We start from the raw sequence: 15666 nt of genomic DNA on the forward strand, positions 1-15666 counted from the left end.
CATTACCATGCCAATCCCTCCGAGAGTTGTCATGACAGAACTTCTTTTAACTGATGGCCATGTCTTTAGAATGACATGTCATGCATAAGACACGGCAACAGATCTGAGACGAGAACAAATTGGTCAAAGGCATCAATGTAGAGCATGTTTACATAGAAAAACAATGGAAAAGCAGTGCATTGGAATGGCCCTTAAAGGGGTCATATGATGCGATTTAAATTTTTCCTTTCTCTTGATACATACATTTAAAAAAAAAAAAATCGGAATAACAATAAATCATTAGTTACAGAGTTGGGACATAGCCAAAAAATAAGATGGGGGGGATAAAACATATGTATTAATGCTTTTGCATTCTCCCGCAAAATCTTCTCCAAAGAAACTTTTAATTTGTTCACAAAGCTTTTGCATTCTTTCGCAAAAAATGTGTGTTCCCCTGAAAAACGTTTGAAAGAAAGAAATTGTGAGAGAAATATATATTAAACATACAGAAATATATATTTCTCAATACTTTTGTTTTGTGAGTGAACGCCTAAACATAAATTTTTTTCTTGTGTCTCATATTTTTTCTATTACCATGTCCCCTTAGGGGATCCATTGAAACACAAGCAAGTAGTGCCAATTTCATTTAGGTTTTAATAGTACTAAGTCTTGTTTAAAAGTCAATAAATGGAAAAGCTGTTCAGAAATATATATTTCTCAATACTTTTGCGAGAGAATGCGAAAAGTTTTGTGAGTGAACGCCTAAACATAAATTTTTTTCTTGCGTGTCATATTATTTCTATTACCATGTCCCCTTAGGGGATCCATTGAAACACAAGCAAGTAGTGCCAATTTCATTTAGGTTTTAATAGTACTAAGTCTTGTTTAAAAGTCAATAAATGGAAAAGCTGTTAACCTGCGTGCCAATTTTTCCACAGTATTCATCCTTGAGAGGTTGAAGTGTTATAAATGAAAGGTCATTTTCACTAGTAACTCTTGTTGCTCGGCTAGACAAGACAACTGCAGTGAGAAAAACCCAAGGGAAGGACTCAGTGTCTGCTAGTGTGTGAGAGAGCAGCAAGAAGTAGGTGTATGTGCGAAGGAGAGAAGAAAAGGGACACTTAGGTCTCTCTTTCTCCCTTCATTCTCCCTGTATCAGCAGAAATAAAAAGAAAAAAAATGCTGGCCTCTGTTGACACAGCCCTGACCTTCCCCTCATTCTGCTCCCCCAAGTGTGAAATTGAATGCCTGCCAGAAAGAATGAGGGAAGAAGGAATAGAGAGAGTGAGACAGAAAGAGAGAGGAAGAGTGGGGGAAACAGAGAAAAAGAATGGGAAAGAAGAATCCACACAAAGCTAAGAGAGAAATCCAATATCACATGAATCAAATGGTGTAGATTGTTGCCGTGCTTTTCCATTTATGGAGAGTCCTCCATATGACGACCACACCAGGGATCTTTTCCTCGACGCATACTGGTCTGTCAAGAGAATAGAATTGAACCCCAGCCCCGGGTTAGTGTGGAAACACAGTCAGTGTTTTGTTTATTTGACCTAGAACCATATTCAGTGTTTAGAGAAGAGACTGTTGAATTTATTGAGCTGTATGTTAAAACAAAACAGTGTAAAATATACATTATGTGAATGTTACACACATAACACACGCTTCCTTCCTAAACACATGCACTGCCCCAAGAAAAAAACCTATTACAAACAAATGTAACGAAACACCTTTGTTTCAGTCCTCAAATGTCCCGCTTTACTTTGGAAAAACGGAGGGATGAGGGAGAGAAGTGGAGTGGAGTCAGGAGGTGGGCGAAATGAACCGTCTGTGATGTCATGGGGGGCGTGTTGCCCATGGGCTCCAGTCTCCTGCTGACTCCAGACATTTCTGGCATTCCTACGAGACCAGCTTCCATTGTGCTGCGGGGGACCTTCCATTCATTCAGCTCAGGAAAGGGGAAGGAAAAGAACTGGGAACAGGGAGGGAGGGAAGAGCAGAAAAAGAAGAGGGTGGGGTGTGATGGGATGTTCTAACATTCTGTAGTCGTACAAGGTGTTGAGAGGATTGAAATAGGGCTGTTTCTGAGGAATTAAGAATGTTACTGTATTTGTGGAATTCAAGAACTGCTGTTATCTACAATTAATTACTTTTTATATACTAAACATAAATTTAATAACATAAATTTGCTGTTAGAGTTGACTTAAGACAACTCCTCTATACAGAAATATCATGTTATTTTTTGCACTTTATCATAACTACTGTTTTATAGCAATGTAAAAGATACAAAATCATAAATACTTTAAATTAATATTTCATTAATGAGCCTAAGCGGTTGTTCTGAAGTTCTCCGAATTATAAGAAAGGTCCATGTACATTGATTTTATTATAATTTTTTTTTTTTATGTAATCATAGCACAGGATTTACAATTTCGTTGATCAGAGTTTACACAGTAATAGTGCACCATCTAGTGGCCTGTTTATGAAATGCGATTTTAAAAGAAGTTGATGCAAGATGAATATTCCGAAATAAATACAATTTATATATTATTTTAAAACTTTTAATTGAATTAAAACATTTACGTGAACTATCAACGGCAAAGTTGTATATATCAGTTTTTTTAAAATCAAATTTTATGTTCTGTAGGCTATATCTTCTTTATTAACACACGATTCATCTATTCAACTCGTTAAAAGAGCCCTCCGTGATCTTAACTGGGCTTGTCAGATATAAGAGTTCTACAAAGTGTGCATACATAACGTCTGTACTGTACGTCCCCAAGACCAGGACATAAAACCACTGGTCTAAAACTTTTTCTCGGGATTACTTTTCAAGGCAACTTGGTTGTGTTTTCTCCATATAAACCTAAGCAGTAGCTATGTTCATATAAAACGAATTATTAAGTCGTGGTCATGATATCTAATTTTCTTACACATTTTATGTACGGGGCTACGTATGCGAGACGCTCAACTAACGTTTAATATTTACGCATACTAATTTGTTGCACTATTCTCCGGGACGATAGACGGAAGCTCACCCGCTGGAGACTGCCCAGCCGAGGTAATATTTGCCTAACCAAATATGAATATTTCGTGTTCAGTGGTTCACTAAACGCCAGATTCTACACTGACTGCGTCTCAAAGATAGCTTTAGCTAGATAACTCCCTTTAGACTTTCCTAGGCTATGAAGCAGCACAAATTGATGAAACGAACTACTCACGTTGACTTATAAAATCACGGTAACTAAAATATCCTGCAGTTTGAAGTTTAGTTGACAGTCTATTTCTAGGCCCCCCTCCTGACGTAATTGAGGTTTCGTGACGCCATTTAAAATAATTTTTACTGATCAACTCAGCAGAAACGTGGGAGAAAAGGGATAAAGGGACCTCTGCTGCGTATTTGGGGTCTCTGTCTGTACATGTCCCATTATTCATCTTTGCCATGATTTTGAGATGGTGTGTGTGTGTGTGTGTATTTGAGTCTTTGGTGGATAAATAACCTATTTATTTGTTTGTTTAAGTAGGCTATACCTCAAATAACATTTCATAAAGAGTGATGTTCTGTTAGAAGTACTGATATCATTGTTGTTAAATATTTGAATATTTTCAAAATGTTTTTTTTTTGCATTTACATATTATATAAGAAAAGTATTAAATGTAATTTTTCTGTGATCTAGAACAGAAGGACCAGAATTAGTCTCACTCCTTTTACATTCACATGATTGATCCATGTGCCCCTCTGGCCACTTTCAAGTCCCAAATGATTTTTACATTAAAATCTACTTGAGAAACCCATAAGTGTTTATCAGGCAGTTTGACAAGCTAATTAAGTCTTAAAACAAGTTAACCATGTGCTTTTGACAAACCTACTTAGCTCTTTATAGTGACAGTGACAAAGCTTGGTGTCACAATGATTTCTAAAGGTTGCCTGAAGGGTGTTTAAAAACCTTATTTGTTTGAGCAGTGACACTGTTCACGCAAGCAAAGTATTGTGTACTTAGCTCTACTGAATGACGAGAAACTATTCTTTCGATTTGTATTTCAGTTTTGTGTGTCAGATTAGTCGAATGGTCAGTGTGTTGGCATAAAGTAAGTGACAGAATGAAAGCATCAACCACATTTATGTTTATTCGTTTAGCAGACAGTTTTATCCAAAGATGAGAATCATAAAAGTGGAAGTAATTAATCCATGGGTGAACACAATACAAGCAATGCTACCACACCAAATTTCCTTATTAGAATAGTGCAATATTTCATAAAACTTCTGTAATGTAAAAGTGTGTGACATATAAAAAATAATAAAGTATAGTAAGTAATTCATCAAACATTCAGATATTTGGATGCAGAAAATCAATCCACACTCTCTGAGGAAGGTTAGAGATGAAATCTTAGGGCAATGTGTAACCCCTGTCATTTATTTGTTGCATTAAAACTTTTTTTAAAAGAAACATTGTTTAATAATTACACTAACTAACTAGTAGTAGACTAACTAACTAGTAGATAATCAGACGCTTTGTGTTCACATCTCCTCGTTTGTTGCAAGGGCTGAAAAATGGAAAGATTTTCTCAGTGAAAGACTGACCAGTGAAGGAGTAGATAAGAGCCTTGGTCTCCACGTTGTAGAAGGAGACCAGACCCTCCTCATAATCCACAAACACCCCCACCTTCTGGGGCTTGTCTTTTAGAGAAAGAGGAACAGGGCAAGATTCATTAGCCACATATTCACCTTCATTTCTTAGCCAAATACACCAAAAGCCATTCTCTGGGCACACTGTTACTTTCCCCTTTCTCTCAATGGACTCTCTAGCCACACCTATGTCCCATTCAGTTTTTTCACCGACTTCAACCTCATAATAAATTTTCCCACAGGAAAACCCATCCTTTCCTAGGACACAGGCAGAGGAGTCAAATCTCTCAGGGTTATTGGGAACATCTCTCCAGGATCCACTATGCTTCACTTGTTTTCCGTCCTTAGACAGGATGAGTTTAGGGTAAGCTGTTTTAGGATCCAAAATCACATTCACTGCAAAAGAAACACATGTACAGTGACAAATACAACACAAGCAGCCAATTTAAAAGCTCCATCTGAGAGGAATCTATGCTTATGTTAATCATGACCATGACCATGTGGACGTTACCTGCATAAAGTTTCTTTATTGTACTCAGGTCTGCTGATGGAGAAATATTTAATGTTAGTATACACTTCTATTAAACTTCATCAACAACAGATTTGAAATGCTAGGCATCATACACTTACCGACTTTGTAAAAAGTCATAGAGGAAGAAAAACAACATGTGTTCTAAAATCGGCTGAAAATATCAAACATGTGTGATATCCTCATATTGGATGGATTCATAGTCTGAAGCTAAAACATCAAGAGTCTGTGACCATGATACACTACGCCATTTTCTATGGAATCTGTCAACTCAAATCTGCAGACTGGCTCTGTCTTTTGGAGTCAACCCCTCCAGACTGTAAATAGGGGCAAAAATCGAAGCAAAAGTTTTGTAGTGTATTTCCAGCCTTAAGCCACACATGTGCATGGAGTAGGAGAGATTGGGAATATTGTGACATAAATTAATCAATTTACACAATTCGGATATGTTATAGATTTCAAAACTTCAGTTACTTCAATTAGTAGAAGACAAAATTTTATGTCAATTTTGGATAAATGGCACAAAAAAGCACTTAGTTAAAGACTTTAAAGCAAAAAGTGTTCTGTTCTTTCTGTGTCTGTCTTATCAGTCACAGCACCTTTTTTATGAATCTTTTCCACTCTTTTTGGTGAAGGAGTGCTGCTCTTGTTGAAGTAGATTTTGTCTTCTGTCTGAACATCGCTTGTTGTAGTATTTGAAACTTCTGTCAGAGTGCCCTGCTTTGTGCTCAGGATAGCTGAAACATCTTTTTTCTCCATCACCGAAGAACTTTCAGACACCAGTAAAGGATGAGAGGGAACAGAATCTGTACTCCCAGAATCTGAGGCAGAAGGCTCTTGAACAACTGAAGGTCTGTGTGGACAGTGGACTATGAAAAAAAAGGGATTCGCATTTAAACAAAAACATACACAAGTGAAACAACAGAGTATATATTTTCCCTAATACTGACTGATTTCAAAGAATTTCTTCAGTTCCATTTTGATGTTTTCCTGAAGGCCCCGGAGAGCTTTCTCAAAGATTTCTGTGTTCAGATCTATGTTCATATCAGTAATGTTGCTGGTCCAGGACTTGACTTGTGGAAGGCTGCACACAGATGAGCAAGTCTGCAGTATTGCAAGAGAGAGGGGATCCCTAAATGTGCAGTTTGATCTAATTAAAGAATTCTAAGAGATATTGCTGAGTAAAGAACACTGACCTGTAGGAGGTGCAGGTGATCCTCAGTGTGCGAGAGCTGCTCCAGCTCAGACTCTCTCCTCTTGAGCTCAGTGATTTCTTGCTCCAGCTCTTTAATCAGCTCTTCAGTCTGCTTTTCTGCTGCTTTCTGCTTCTGCCCGATCACCTCCAGCAGCTCAGACCAATATCTCTCAATCAGAGCAGTGAGACTTTTGACATTGTTGTTCTGGTGAGGTTAGGGAAAACAGAGTTAAGAGTTATATGAAGCATTCTATAGCATTATCTCCATCAACTCCACAAGGTGAGTAACCATTAAAAATTACATATACATAGTTGTTATGGCTTTGAATCACTCAAAGTGCACCTTTTCAGAGCTTTTTATCTCCTCGGTCTTCTTCATTCTATCCTGGATCATCATCTTGACTTCTGCTTGTGTCTTTTCCAGCTGAGCCTGAGGACGATAAATCTTTCTTTGAGTGATTTTATGACAGTTTGGTTTGATTAACACACATTTTTTTTGCTTAAATATCTTCAGATATTTTTGTTGTATTTCTCACCCTCTGATCTCCACTCTCTTGTTCTATAGGAACAATGTTGTGAGCTTTGTGTCCTATTTCTATGCAGATAGGACAGAGAAATGTCCGGTCATCTCGGCAGAATAGCTCCAGCGGTTTTTCATGTTTTACACAGATATAATCTTCCAGGTTGTCCACAGGGTCGATAAGTTTGTGCTTTATGAGCCTTGCTGCTGTTTTGTGATTTTCCAAGTGAGTCTCACAGAAGGATGTTACACATTGCAAGCATGATTTTACTGCGCTGAGTTTTTGATTTCCATGGCAGGCATCACACAGAACATTAGATTTGTTTGGGCTTTCTTTCATCTTTGTGTGATCAGCCATCTCTAATGAATCTCTGTTTATTTTCATTTGTGGAAAAAAAAGAGAGAATGTTTCAGTACAGACGCTAAAGAAGCTGTTTCTACATGAAGTGATGACTGGGTCAGTGAACACCTGATATGGCATTAAAGTGGCTTGTCAACATCTAAACAGAGGCAAGGCTGTTAGTGAAGAAATAATGACAACATGAGGTTGTTCAATGTAATGCAAGTCACATGATCTATATTACTAAAGGTGTATCCTTTTTTGTTAAAATAAAATACTCCCTCCTATTAGTTCAATTCAAAATCCTTTTGAAAAGAAGATGGCAATTCATTTCAGTTTCACACTTGAGTTATGTACGTAGATATGCATTTCATTGATCTTAATCTAATAACGCAGCATACTGCTGTCTCTGCATTATCCTAGAATTACATTTAAATAATGTTTTAGTAAAATTTGTGTATCTGCCAACAGATTACATAATCACCTTCTCAAATGAAAAATCATTCTTCTCACCTGTCTGTTATCAGGAGAAAATGCACAGCAGAACTAATCGTGTGTTATTCAAAACAAAAAAGTGAAGAAGATGTTCAGTAAAGGTAAGGATTTCGGGTTATGTATAGTTTCAGTTTCACTTTATTGTAAAGGTGAGGGCTAAGTCCTCTGTAAACATTACGTCATAGGCTACTAGCCCAAATGTCAATATACCTTGAACTACTCTTTTGTGGTGTCTTTTTAAACTCGCTGAAGGTGGCGTTAGTCAACTGACCCCTGATCTACAATTGGAAATGTTTGCTAAGCTATTTTAAATCACTGCCATGAACTGTCACAGAATGTTGCTGATAAAATCGCCCATGTCTTTACTTAAAAGCTAGGGTAATCATAAATGATGTGACATTATTGCTGACATGTAATCAGGGAAAATTATTTTGAGATTTTTGTACTTTTTTTTTTTTGTTTGGAGTCTGGAATAGCCGCAGGTCGGAAAAAAAGTTCTTTACAATTGGTCAGGAAAGCTTTTTGTTCTACATAAAAGCTTATGTGTTATTGGCTTGCAGATTAACATGAAGTGACAAGTCCAACATAAACAAGAGGTGTGTACCTTGTAGTCATCACCCCTAATTTCACCCCTGCTAACTTCTTCAGAGACTAAACGTTCTGACTCCAACTCATCCTAGACCTTTCAAGCTGTTAGGGTAGAGTGGGGGAAAACGTCCCCCTTAAGGACTATGCGATGTTTTTCTCTGTGAAACAAAAGTTAAATGTGTTCAGAAAAGTTATCATAGTTTTAGTGACAATGACATAAATTATAAACCAAGTATGAAAAATGTCCAGAGTTTTCATGTTAATAGATTTTTAACAAAAATTAAAAACAATAAAATTTGTACCAAGGTGGGGTAAAATGCCCTCCAGTCTTACAAAGCAATTTGCTTTATACATTTACAGCAAAATCAGAGAACAGGCAGTTTTAGCTTAAAATTAAAAAGAGAATATAATCAATAATTATGAATTACAAAATTATAATAGCCTGTTTGAAGGATTTTGTTAGCTGGTGCTAACCTGATGCTAACTTGAGGTCATTTTTTAAATATAAAGTCCAAATATTTTTATTCAACCAACTAGTTAGAATACATTTGATGGAAAAACAAAGGATTTGATGTTCAGAACAGAATAACTACAGTAATTGCCCATTGCCCCCTGGGCCCCAGGGCCTGGGGGCACTTTACCCCACCTGGCTGGGGGGCATTTTACCCCACAGACTATGTTTGAGAAAAAATTATGTCTGAAAATATTTCTATTCTGAAAATATAATTATATTTTTTCGTAAATAACACATACTACCTATCTACAGGCCCTACTGTTCTCACTGTGATTTTCTACAAAACAATAAGCTTTAAAACACTTTTTTTCTTAATTAGATCATTCACTGTGAAATCTGTTTTCTCTCAGGTACATCACCAGTGTAAGCTTTATGGTGAAAACTTCTACATCACTCTTGTCAACGTAGTCCATAGTTACAATAAAAATTTATCTTGACTTTATCTTGTGGTTATTTTGGGAAAAACAGTAGGAGGGTGTTTTCCCCCACTCTACCCTACCACAAAACTCAGGTCAGACCTTCAGACTGTTCTGACTTGCAATGCTATATCTCTCTTAGCAACAAGTATCTGTCTGAAACACATAGATATGTATAGGTAGATGCCCTATTAGCGGCTGTTTCTATGGGCCGCTATATGTAAGCTGTCCGCCATACAGCAAGACAAAGTCATTATGGCATTTAAAAGGTACTATAGATTAAAAACCTTGTAATATTGAGTTAATACATATTAAAAACACAACCAAATGCATTCTTACCTGTGAAAGTTTATCCAATTTCTTCAGCAATTCAAATTGCGGTGGTTTTAACAACCAGAGGCTGCGAAATGTTGTGGCATCTTGCAACTCATTGATCTTTATTGTGAGTGACAACACAATGACCGGCAATAGTAACACCCTAGCAACCACCTAGCGTACCCTATAGCAACACCCTAGCAACGAACCAGAATACCCTAACAACTGAATAGCAACACTCTAGCAACTGCCTCACAACCACATAGCAACACTTTAAAACATCTACACTGAACAAAATTATAAACGCAACACTTTTGTTTTTGCCCCCATTTTTCATGAGCTGAACTCAAAGATCTTAGACTTTTTCTATGTACACAAAAGGCCTATTTCTCTCAAATATTGTTCACAAATCTGCTGATTATCTGTCTGTCTAATAGATTCTCTCGCCTTAAAACCTTCATACTTCAAGCTTTTAAAACTACTAACTTTCTATTCAGGCTCTCTCAAACCAACATCAAAGTTTGTTCACAAACTTTACTCTTTGTGCTGTTTTCCTTCACTCTAAAAAATGCTGGGTTATGTCAACCCAACTTTGGGTCAAATATGGACTAACCAAGCTGTTGGGGTAAAAAACATTTTTTTAAATTACATTTTTAGAGTGTTGTGTGATTTTACAATTGTATGTTTTTTTTGTAATTTCACTGCAAGTGCATGTAAACTAAAAGATCAATATTTTGTCTGAGAAGAAGAAAAAGATGGAAAAATGCTGCAATCACATCAATCTACTTTGAAACACAATGCTTCTAAATGAGTTAGAACTGTTTAGTAAAGTTCTGTTAATTGGCGTTTAGCAATTTAGCAAACACACAAATTTTTTCAATAAAACATTTTATTCACTTTCCAAATGAATAAATAAATAAATACAAATGAAGAAAGAAAAATTAAAGGAAAATTCATTTAATGTACAATCAGCAAGACAATTATTATTTTATGTCTATGCAATTACATTATGATATAACAAGCGCCCATTACTCTAAACTGCAGTGACTCATACTTTCTATTTCTTAAAACTACAGCAAGTTGAAGCAAGAAACAAGAGTGAAGAAGTACTTCACTGAACTTCACATTTACCTAGCCAGGCATGAAATTAATATTTCATGGTTGCCGGTAATAAACAAACACACGGCAACAAAAACTCTTAACCAGCTACTGTGACCACATATGTTGTTGTATTAACTATTTCTTTAAAGGAAGATAGACTGCATTGTAATTAGGCAGTATGGATAATCAGAGGCTTTGTGTTCACATCTCCTCTTTTGTTGCAAGGGCTGAAAAATGGAAAGATTTTCTCAGTGAAAGACTGACCAGTGAAGGAGTAGATAAGAGCCTTGGTCTCCACGTTGTAGAAGGAGACCAGACCCTCCTCATAATCTACAAACACCCCCACCTTCTGGGGCTTGTCTTTTAGGGAAAGAGGAACAGGACAATATTCATTAGCCACATATTCACCTCCATTTCTTAGCCAAATACACCAAAATCCTTTCTCTGGGCACACTGTTACTTTCCCCTTTCTCTCAATGGATTCTCGAGTCATACCTAAATCCCATTCAGTCTTATCACCGACTTGGACCACAAAGTAAAACCTCCCACAGGAAAATCCATCCTTTCCCAGGACACAAGCAGACGAGTCAAATCTCTCAGGGTTATTGGGAACATCTCTCCAGGATCCACCATGACTCACTTGTTTCCCATCTTTAGACAGGATGAGTTTAGGATGAGCTGTGTTAGGATCCAAAATCACATCCACTTCAAGAAAAACACAGGTAAAGTGATGAATGCATTAGAAGCAGCCCTTAAGCTTATGTTAATATTAGTCATATTTATCTTACCTGCGTAAAGTTGCTGTATTGTATTTAGACTCAGACCGAACCATGAGACCTTCACTTGCTTATTAATCTTTTCTGCTTTCTTCATTGAGCGAGTGCCGAAGTCTGTTTTACCCAGAGTAAAGTAGATTTTGCCCTCTGTCTGAACATTGCTTGTTTTAATATTTGAAATCTCTGTCAGGATGCCCTTCTGTGTTCTCAAAGTATCTATTTTCTCCATAGCTGAAGAACTTTTAGGTAGCAGTGAATGATGGAAGGGAGCAGAATCTCTGTTAGTGCTGCCAAATTCAAATATCCCATTGGTTGAAGGTTGTGATGTTGGGGGATTGAAGTTGATTCCGTGAACAACAGAAGGTTGAGCTGTAAAAGAAAATGTTTTAAATATACAGTAATAAATCAAGACTGATGCAAGCCTTATTTAATCACTAGATCAATAACTGAGCAGAAAATATTATTAGACAACTGCAACTTGCACAAATTTTGCTGGCAGACAGAATCTAAAAACTGTGCATATAACCTCAGTTCTCAGGTAAATAAAGCAAAGAGATGCTGGTATCCATTGACTTCCATAGTATAAAAAAATAGTACTATTAAAGTCAATGGCTACCAGCAACTGTTTGGTTACCAATTTTCATTAAAAATATCTTTGTGTTTAACAGAAGAAAGTAATTGATACAGGTTTGAAACAACGCGAGTGTGAGTATATGATGACAGAATTTTTGTTTTGAGAGAACTATCCCTTTAAATGTTTGTTGTGGATACAGTGTTCTAAACAAACTTGCCCCTTTTGCCTAGAAAAGTATTCTTAAGTTCATATAAATTCACTTCTATAATGCTTACTGATATCATGGATTTTTTTCAGTTCCTTGTTGACTTTTTCCTTGAGGCAAGTAAGAGCTTTATCCAGAATGTCTGTGTTGAGTAGATCAGTCTTAATGTTGATGTTTGTCCAGCTCTTGACTTCTGGGGGGCTGCACACAGATGAGTAGACCTGGTGCAATGCAGGAGAGCAGAGAAATGCTTCATAAGTGTTGTCAGGAGTGTTGTCCTGTGATGTGAGCAGAGAGAGACACTGACCTGTAGGAGGTGCAGGTGATCCTCAGTGTGTGAGAGCTGCTCCAGCTCAGTGTTTCTCCTCTTGAGCTCAGTGATTTCCTGCTCCAGCTCTTTAATCAGCTCTTCAGCCTGTGTTTCTGCTGCTGTCTGCTTCTGCTCCATCACCTCCAGCAGCTCAGACTGACATCTCTCAATGGAGTGGATCAAATCAGTAAACAGCTCAACTTTATTTGCTTTATTTCTCTCATTGGTGCTCTAGTTATATTGAGAAGAATAACAGACACTGAATTCAAATCAGATTCCAAACCATTCTTTCCACCACCTCTATACAGTAGATAGTTGTTTTAAAAAATCTGTTGATTTTTCACTAACAACACACCTTGTTGGACTTTGTTAAGTTTTTTATCTCCTTAATCTTATTACATCTGTCCTGGATCATCACCTTTATTTCTGACTGTGTCTTTTCCAGTTGAATCTGAGGACAGAAACAATATATTTTTTTTAAAGTAAATGCATCAAGTGTAAACACACATAGAACAGTTCTCTTACAATAGGAAAGTAGGAAAGTATTGTTTGCAGTGAGTTTGTTAGATTTCATCAATTCGATTTACTTTACAATACTTTCTTGAAATCATATGTTGGCAATTCAATTTCTAGTTATAGATGTTATAGATGTAGTTATTTAGATGTTTTTCAAAATTACAGTAAAATGAAATTTTTAAAGGAATAGATCACCCCAACCTTAAAAAAGTTCATCATTTACACCTGCACTTGTGCAGCTGTGTACGTGTGTATCATTTTGTAAAGAAAAAGCCAAAATGTAAATTATTAACTGATGTTTTTACCTGTAGCTTTAATGTGCAGTTTTTGTAGTTTATTTTAGTGCTTTGTGTCAGCAAAAAATATCGGCCTGTAGCTTAAATTGTGATCTGTTTGTCTCACAAGCTATTGAATTGCTTTAGAAAGAATTCTAAAATGTGAGTCATATGGACATATTGACTTTTGTGGAATGAGAAAGAGCTGCTCTTTGTTTCACAGAAGTTGTTAGGAGATAAGTAAATTCATTTTGTGTGAACAGTTCGGTTAAGTATAATTGAATAGACATACTAAAATATCTTCTAATCTCTCGTATCTTTTGTCTTACCCTCTTGTGTCCACTTTCTTCTTCAATAGGAACAGCGTTGTGAGTCTTATGTTCTGTTTCAGTGCAAAACAGACACAGACAGGTCTGATCGTCTCTGCAGAACATCTCCAGTGGTTTATCATGTTTCTCGCAGATATAATCTTCCAGGTTGTCCACGGGGTCGATCAGTTTGTGCCTTACGAGCCTTGGTGCAGTTTTGTGATTGGTCAGGTGAGTCTCACAGAAAGATGTTACACAGTGCAAACAAGACTTTACTGCCCTTAGCTTGTTTTCAGAGCAGACATCACATAACATTTGAGGAAAGGTTTTTGTTTGGTGTTGGAGTTTCTTTGGCTGTTGATGCACCTTGTAACGGTCAACAACCTTTTGAAATGCTACATTTATTTTCAATTCTGGCTTACTATCAAATCCTTCCTTACAGAGAGGGCAACGATAGAGCTGTCCACTCTCCCAGCATGCCTCAATACAAACATTGCAGAAGTTGTGTCCACATGAAGTGGTGACTGGGTCAGTGAGCACCTCCAGACATATATGGCACTGGAGCAGCTCACCAGAGAGTGATGAACTGAAGGAAGTCATGACTGTAAGTGGAGAAACAGGGACACCATGAAGCTCTGCGTAGAAGTGCTCAAAGGTCGAAATTATATTATAAAACAAAGAAGAAAAGTAGAATGAGCATTGCGTTGTGATCTAAAACTTTATTTTCAGGCAGTGAGCACTAACAGGCAACATAGCTTAATGCACACAGTGCTTATGTTAAAATATATACAGTATGATTTTGCAAATCTTCACTGTCAGTCTAATTTGACTTACATGTGAAATGTCACTGAAAAACATAAAAATCTTTTTGAATACCAGTAGTACTCACTCGGTAAAATATATGAAAATGAATTTACTGTACATGAATGATTTACATGTGAAATGTATTATTTAATCAAAAATGGTTCGAACAGTAGTCTATATTCTATAGCGTGGTGCTGTGACTGTTCTATACAAGATTTATATAGTCTAGTCTTATATTTAAGTATCGTTCTTAAGTTAATTGCTTTACAGTACATTGCTTTACATTTTTAGTCTATGAAATCTCACCTGTCTGTTAGTGTTGTCTCTGGCTCAGGAGAAAAAATACAGTACAAAGAAGATCAGACCAGGTTTTATTGTGAGGTAAAATAGGTTTCAGTTTCACTTCACTAGTATTGCAAAATACTGATAGCACACCTTTTTCTTTTGGCAAGTTTTGTTATTCTAATAATAAGGCTAAGGTTGTCGCTCTTTGAGAATGGTTTGAGACTGGACCAGTAATGTTTTTTTTTTCTTTTATTGTTATAGTTGTCATTTTGTGAACATCATTAGACAATATGACAGGATAACCATGCTTGGTGTTAAACTATGTTTCATTCTAAGTGCATTAAAAAAAAGGACTCCTTAAAGGAAAAACAAATGTGAAGCTTAAATCAATAAAAAGACTTTTAAACCTTGTTGGCGTTTATGACAGATGCAGGATGTAGGAGGGGTTACTGTACAGTAGTAGCTCTTGACTGTTTAGGCTAAATTGCCCCACCCCAGTTAAGTTTCGTTTCTTTAAAGGTGTGTGCAAATTTCCATTTACTGAAATTGTCCTCTATGTTTACATTCTAATGTGGAATCAATGTTAATCTAGAAACAAAATTTGCAGATATAATGAGATCATGACAAAACAAGACAGGAAAAAATAATTAATTTAAATGCCCATCAGTGCTATGTATTTTGAGGTGTCCTCATGTTCCAGAATTGCAGGACGATAATCATGGCAGAATCATCAGTTACTAGTTTACTATCGGTAAAACCTGAAAAAAATTAATGCTCAATCAATGTTTCATTGTTTTAGAAATAATGGATTCACAATGAGGAATGTTAATATACTCAAATTCAATTGTTTAAATTGGAGCCACACATTCTTAATAAAGTCATAAAGTAGACTATGTAAATTATGAGGATGGTTTTATTTTATTTGATCATTTTAGGCTTGAATCTTATTCTTAGAAGTATCATGGGAAAGGGTCTCTCATCCCAGTCTCTGGTCTAA

General features: G+C 36.5%; 2 protein-coding genes across 2 annotated transcripts; both read right to left on the bottom strand.

Moving 5' to 3' along the window:
• Positions 1–4469: 4469 nt before the first annotated feature.
• LOC107750631 (E3 ubiquitin-protein ligase TRIM39-like) lies at positions 4470–6706 on the bottom strand. Its single transcript, XM_016566119.1, has 5 exons — positions 6671–6706; positions 6329–6532; positions 6083–6236; positions 5732–6001; positions 4470–5011 (listed from the first exon to the last, which is right to left on the bottom strand). Exons 1-5 carry the CDS (start codon positions 6704–6706, stop codon positions 4470–4472), a joined length of 1206 nt encoding a protein of 401 aa, XP_016421605.1.
• A 3838-nt stretch (positions 6707–10544) lies between these two features.
• On the bottom strand, positions 10545–14745 carry LOC107750663 (E3 ubiquitin-protein ligase TRIM39-like). The gene is made up of 7 exons (XM_016566160.1): positions 14691–14745; positions 13602–14182; positions 12837–12932; positions 12479–12712; positions 12242–12392; positions 11405–11761; positions 10545–11321 (listed from the first exon to the last, which is right to left on the bottom strand). The coding sequence occupies exons 2-7, from the start codon at positions 14178–14180 to the stop codon at positions 10786–10788; spliced, it is 1953 nt and encodes a 650-aa protein (XP_016421646.1). The 5' UTR covers positions 14181–14182; positions 14691–14745; the 3' UTR covers positions 10545–10785.
• Positions 14746–15666: the final 921 nt, after the last annotated feature.

This window comes from Sinocyclocheilus rhinocerous, unplaced genomic scaffold (genome assembly GCF_001515625.1).
Source record: "Sinocyclocheilus rhinocerous isolate Xijiao unplaced genomic scaffold, SAMN03320098_v1.1 scaffold19, whole genome shotgun sequence".
Lineage (NCBI taxonomy): Eukaryota > Metazoa > Chordata > Actinopteri > Cypriniformes > Cyprinidae > Sinocyclocheilus > Sinocyclocheilus rhinocerous.

Bases quoted from the DNA above. Each gene is read 5' to 3' on its own strand.
- LOC107750663 (XM_016566160.1), bottom strand. From the start codon at position 14,180: ATGACTTCCTTCAGTTCATCACTCTCTGGTGAGCTGCTCCAGTGCCAT. The intron at 12,713-12,836 runs GTGTGTTGTTAG...CAATATAACTAG, and splicing joins ACTTAACAAAGTCCAACAAG to AGCACCAATGAGAGAAATAA. The intron at 12,393-12,478 runs GTCAGTGTCTCT...GCATTGCACCAG, and splicing joins ATCACCTGCACCTCCTACAG to GTCTACTCATCTGTGTGCAG.
- LOC107750631 (XM_016566119.1), bottom strand. From the start codon at position 6,706: ATGAAGAAGACCGAGGAGATAAAAAGCTCTGAAAAG. The intron at 6,237-6,328 runs GTCAGTGTTCTT...GCAATACTGCAG, and splicing joins ATCACCTGCACCTCCTACAG to ACTTGCTCATCTGTGTGCAG. The intron at 6,002-6,082 runs GTCAGTATTAGG...TTTTTTTCATAG, and splicing joins GAAGAAATTCTTTGAAATCA to TCCACTGTCCACACAGACCT.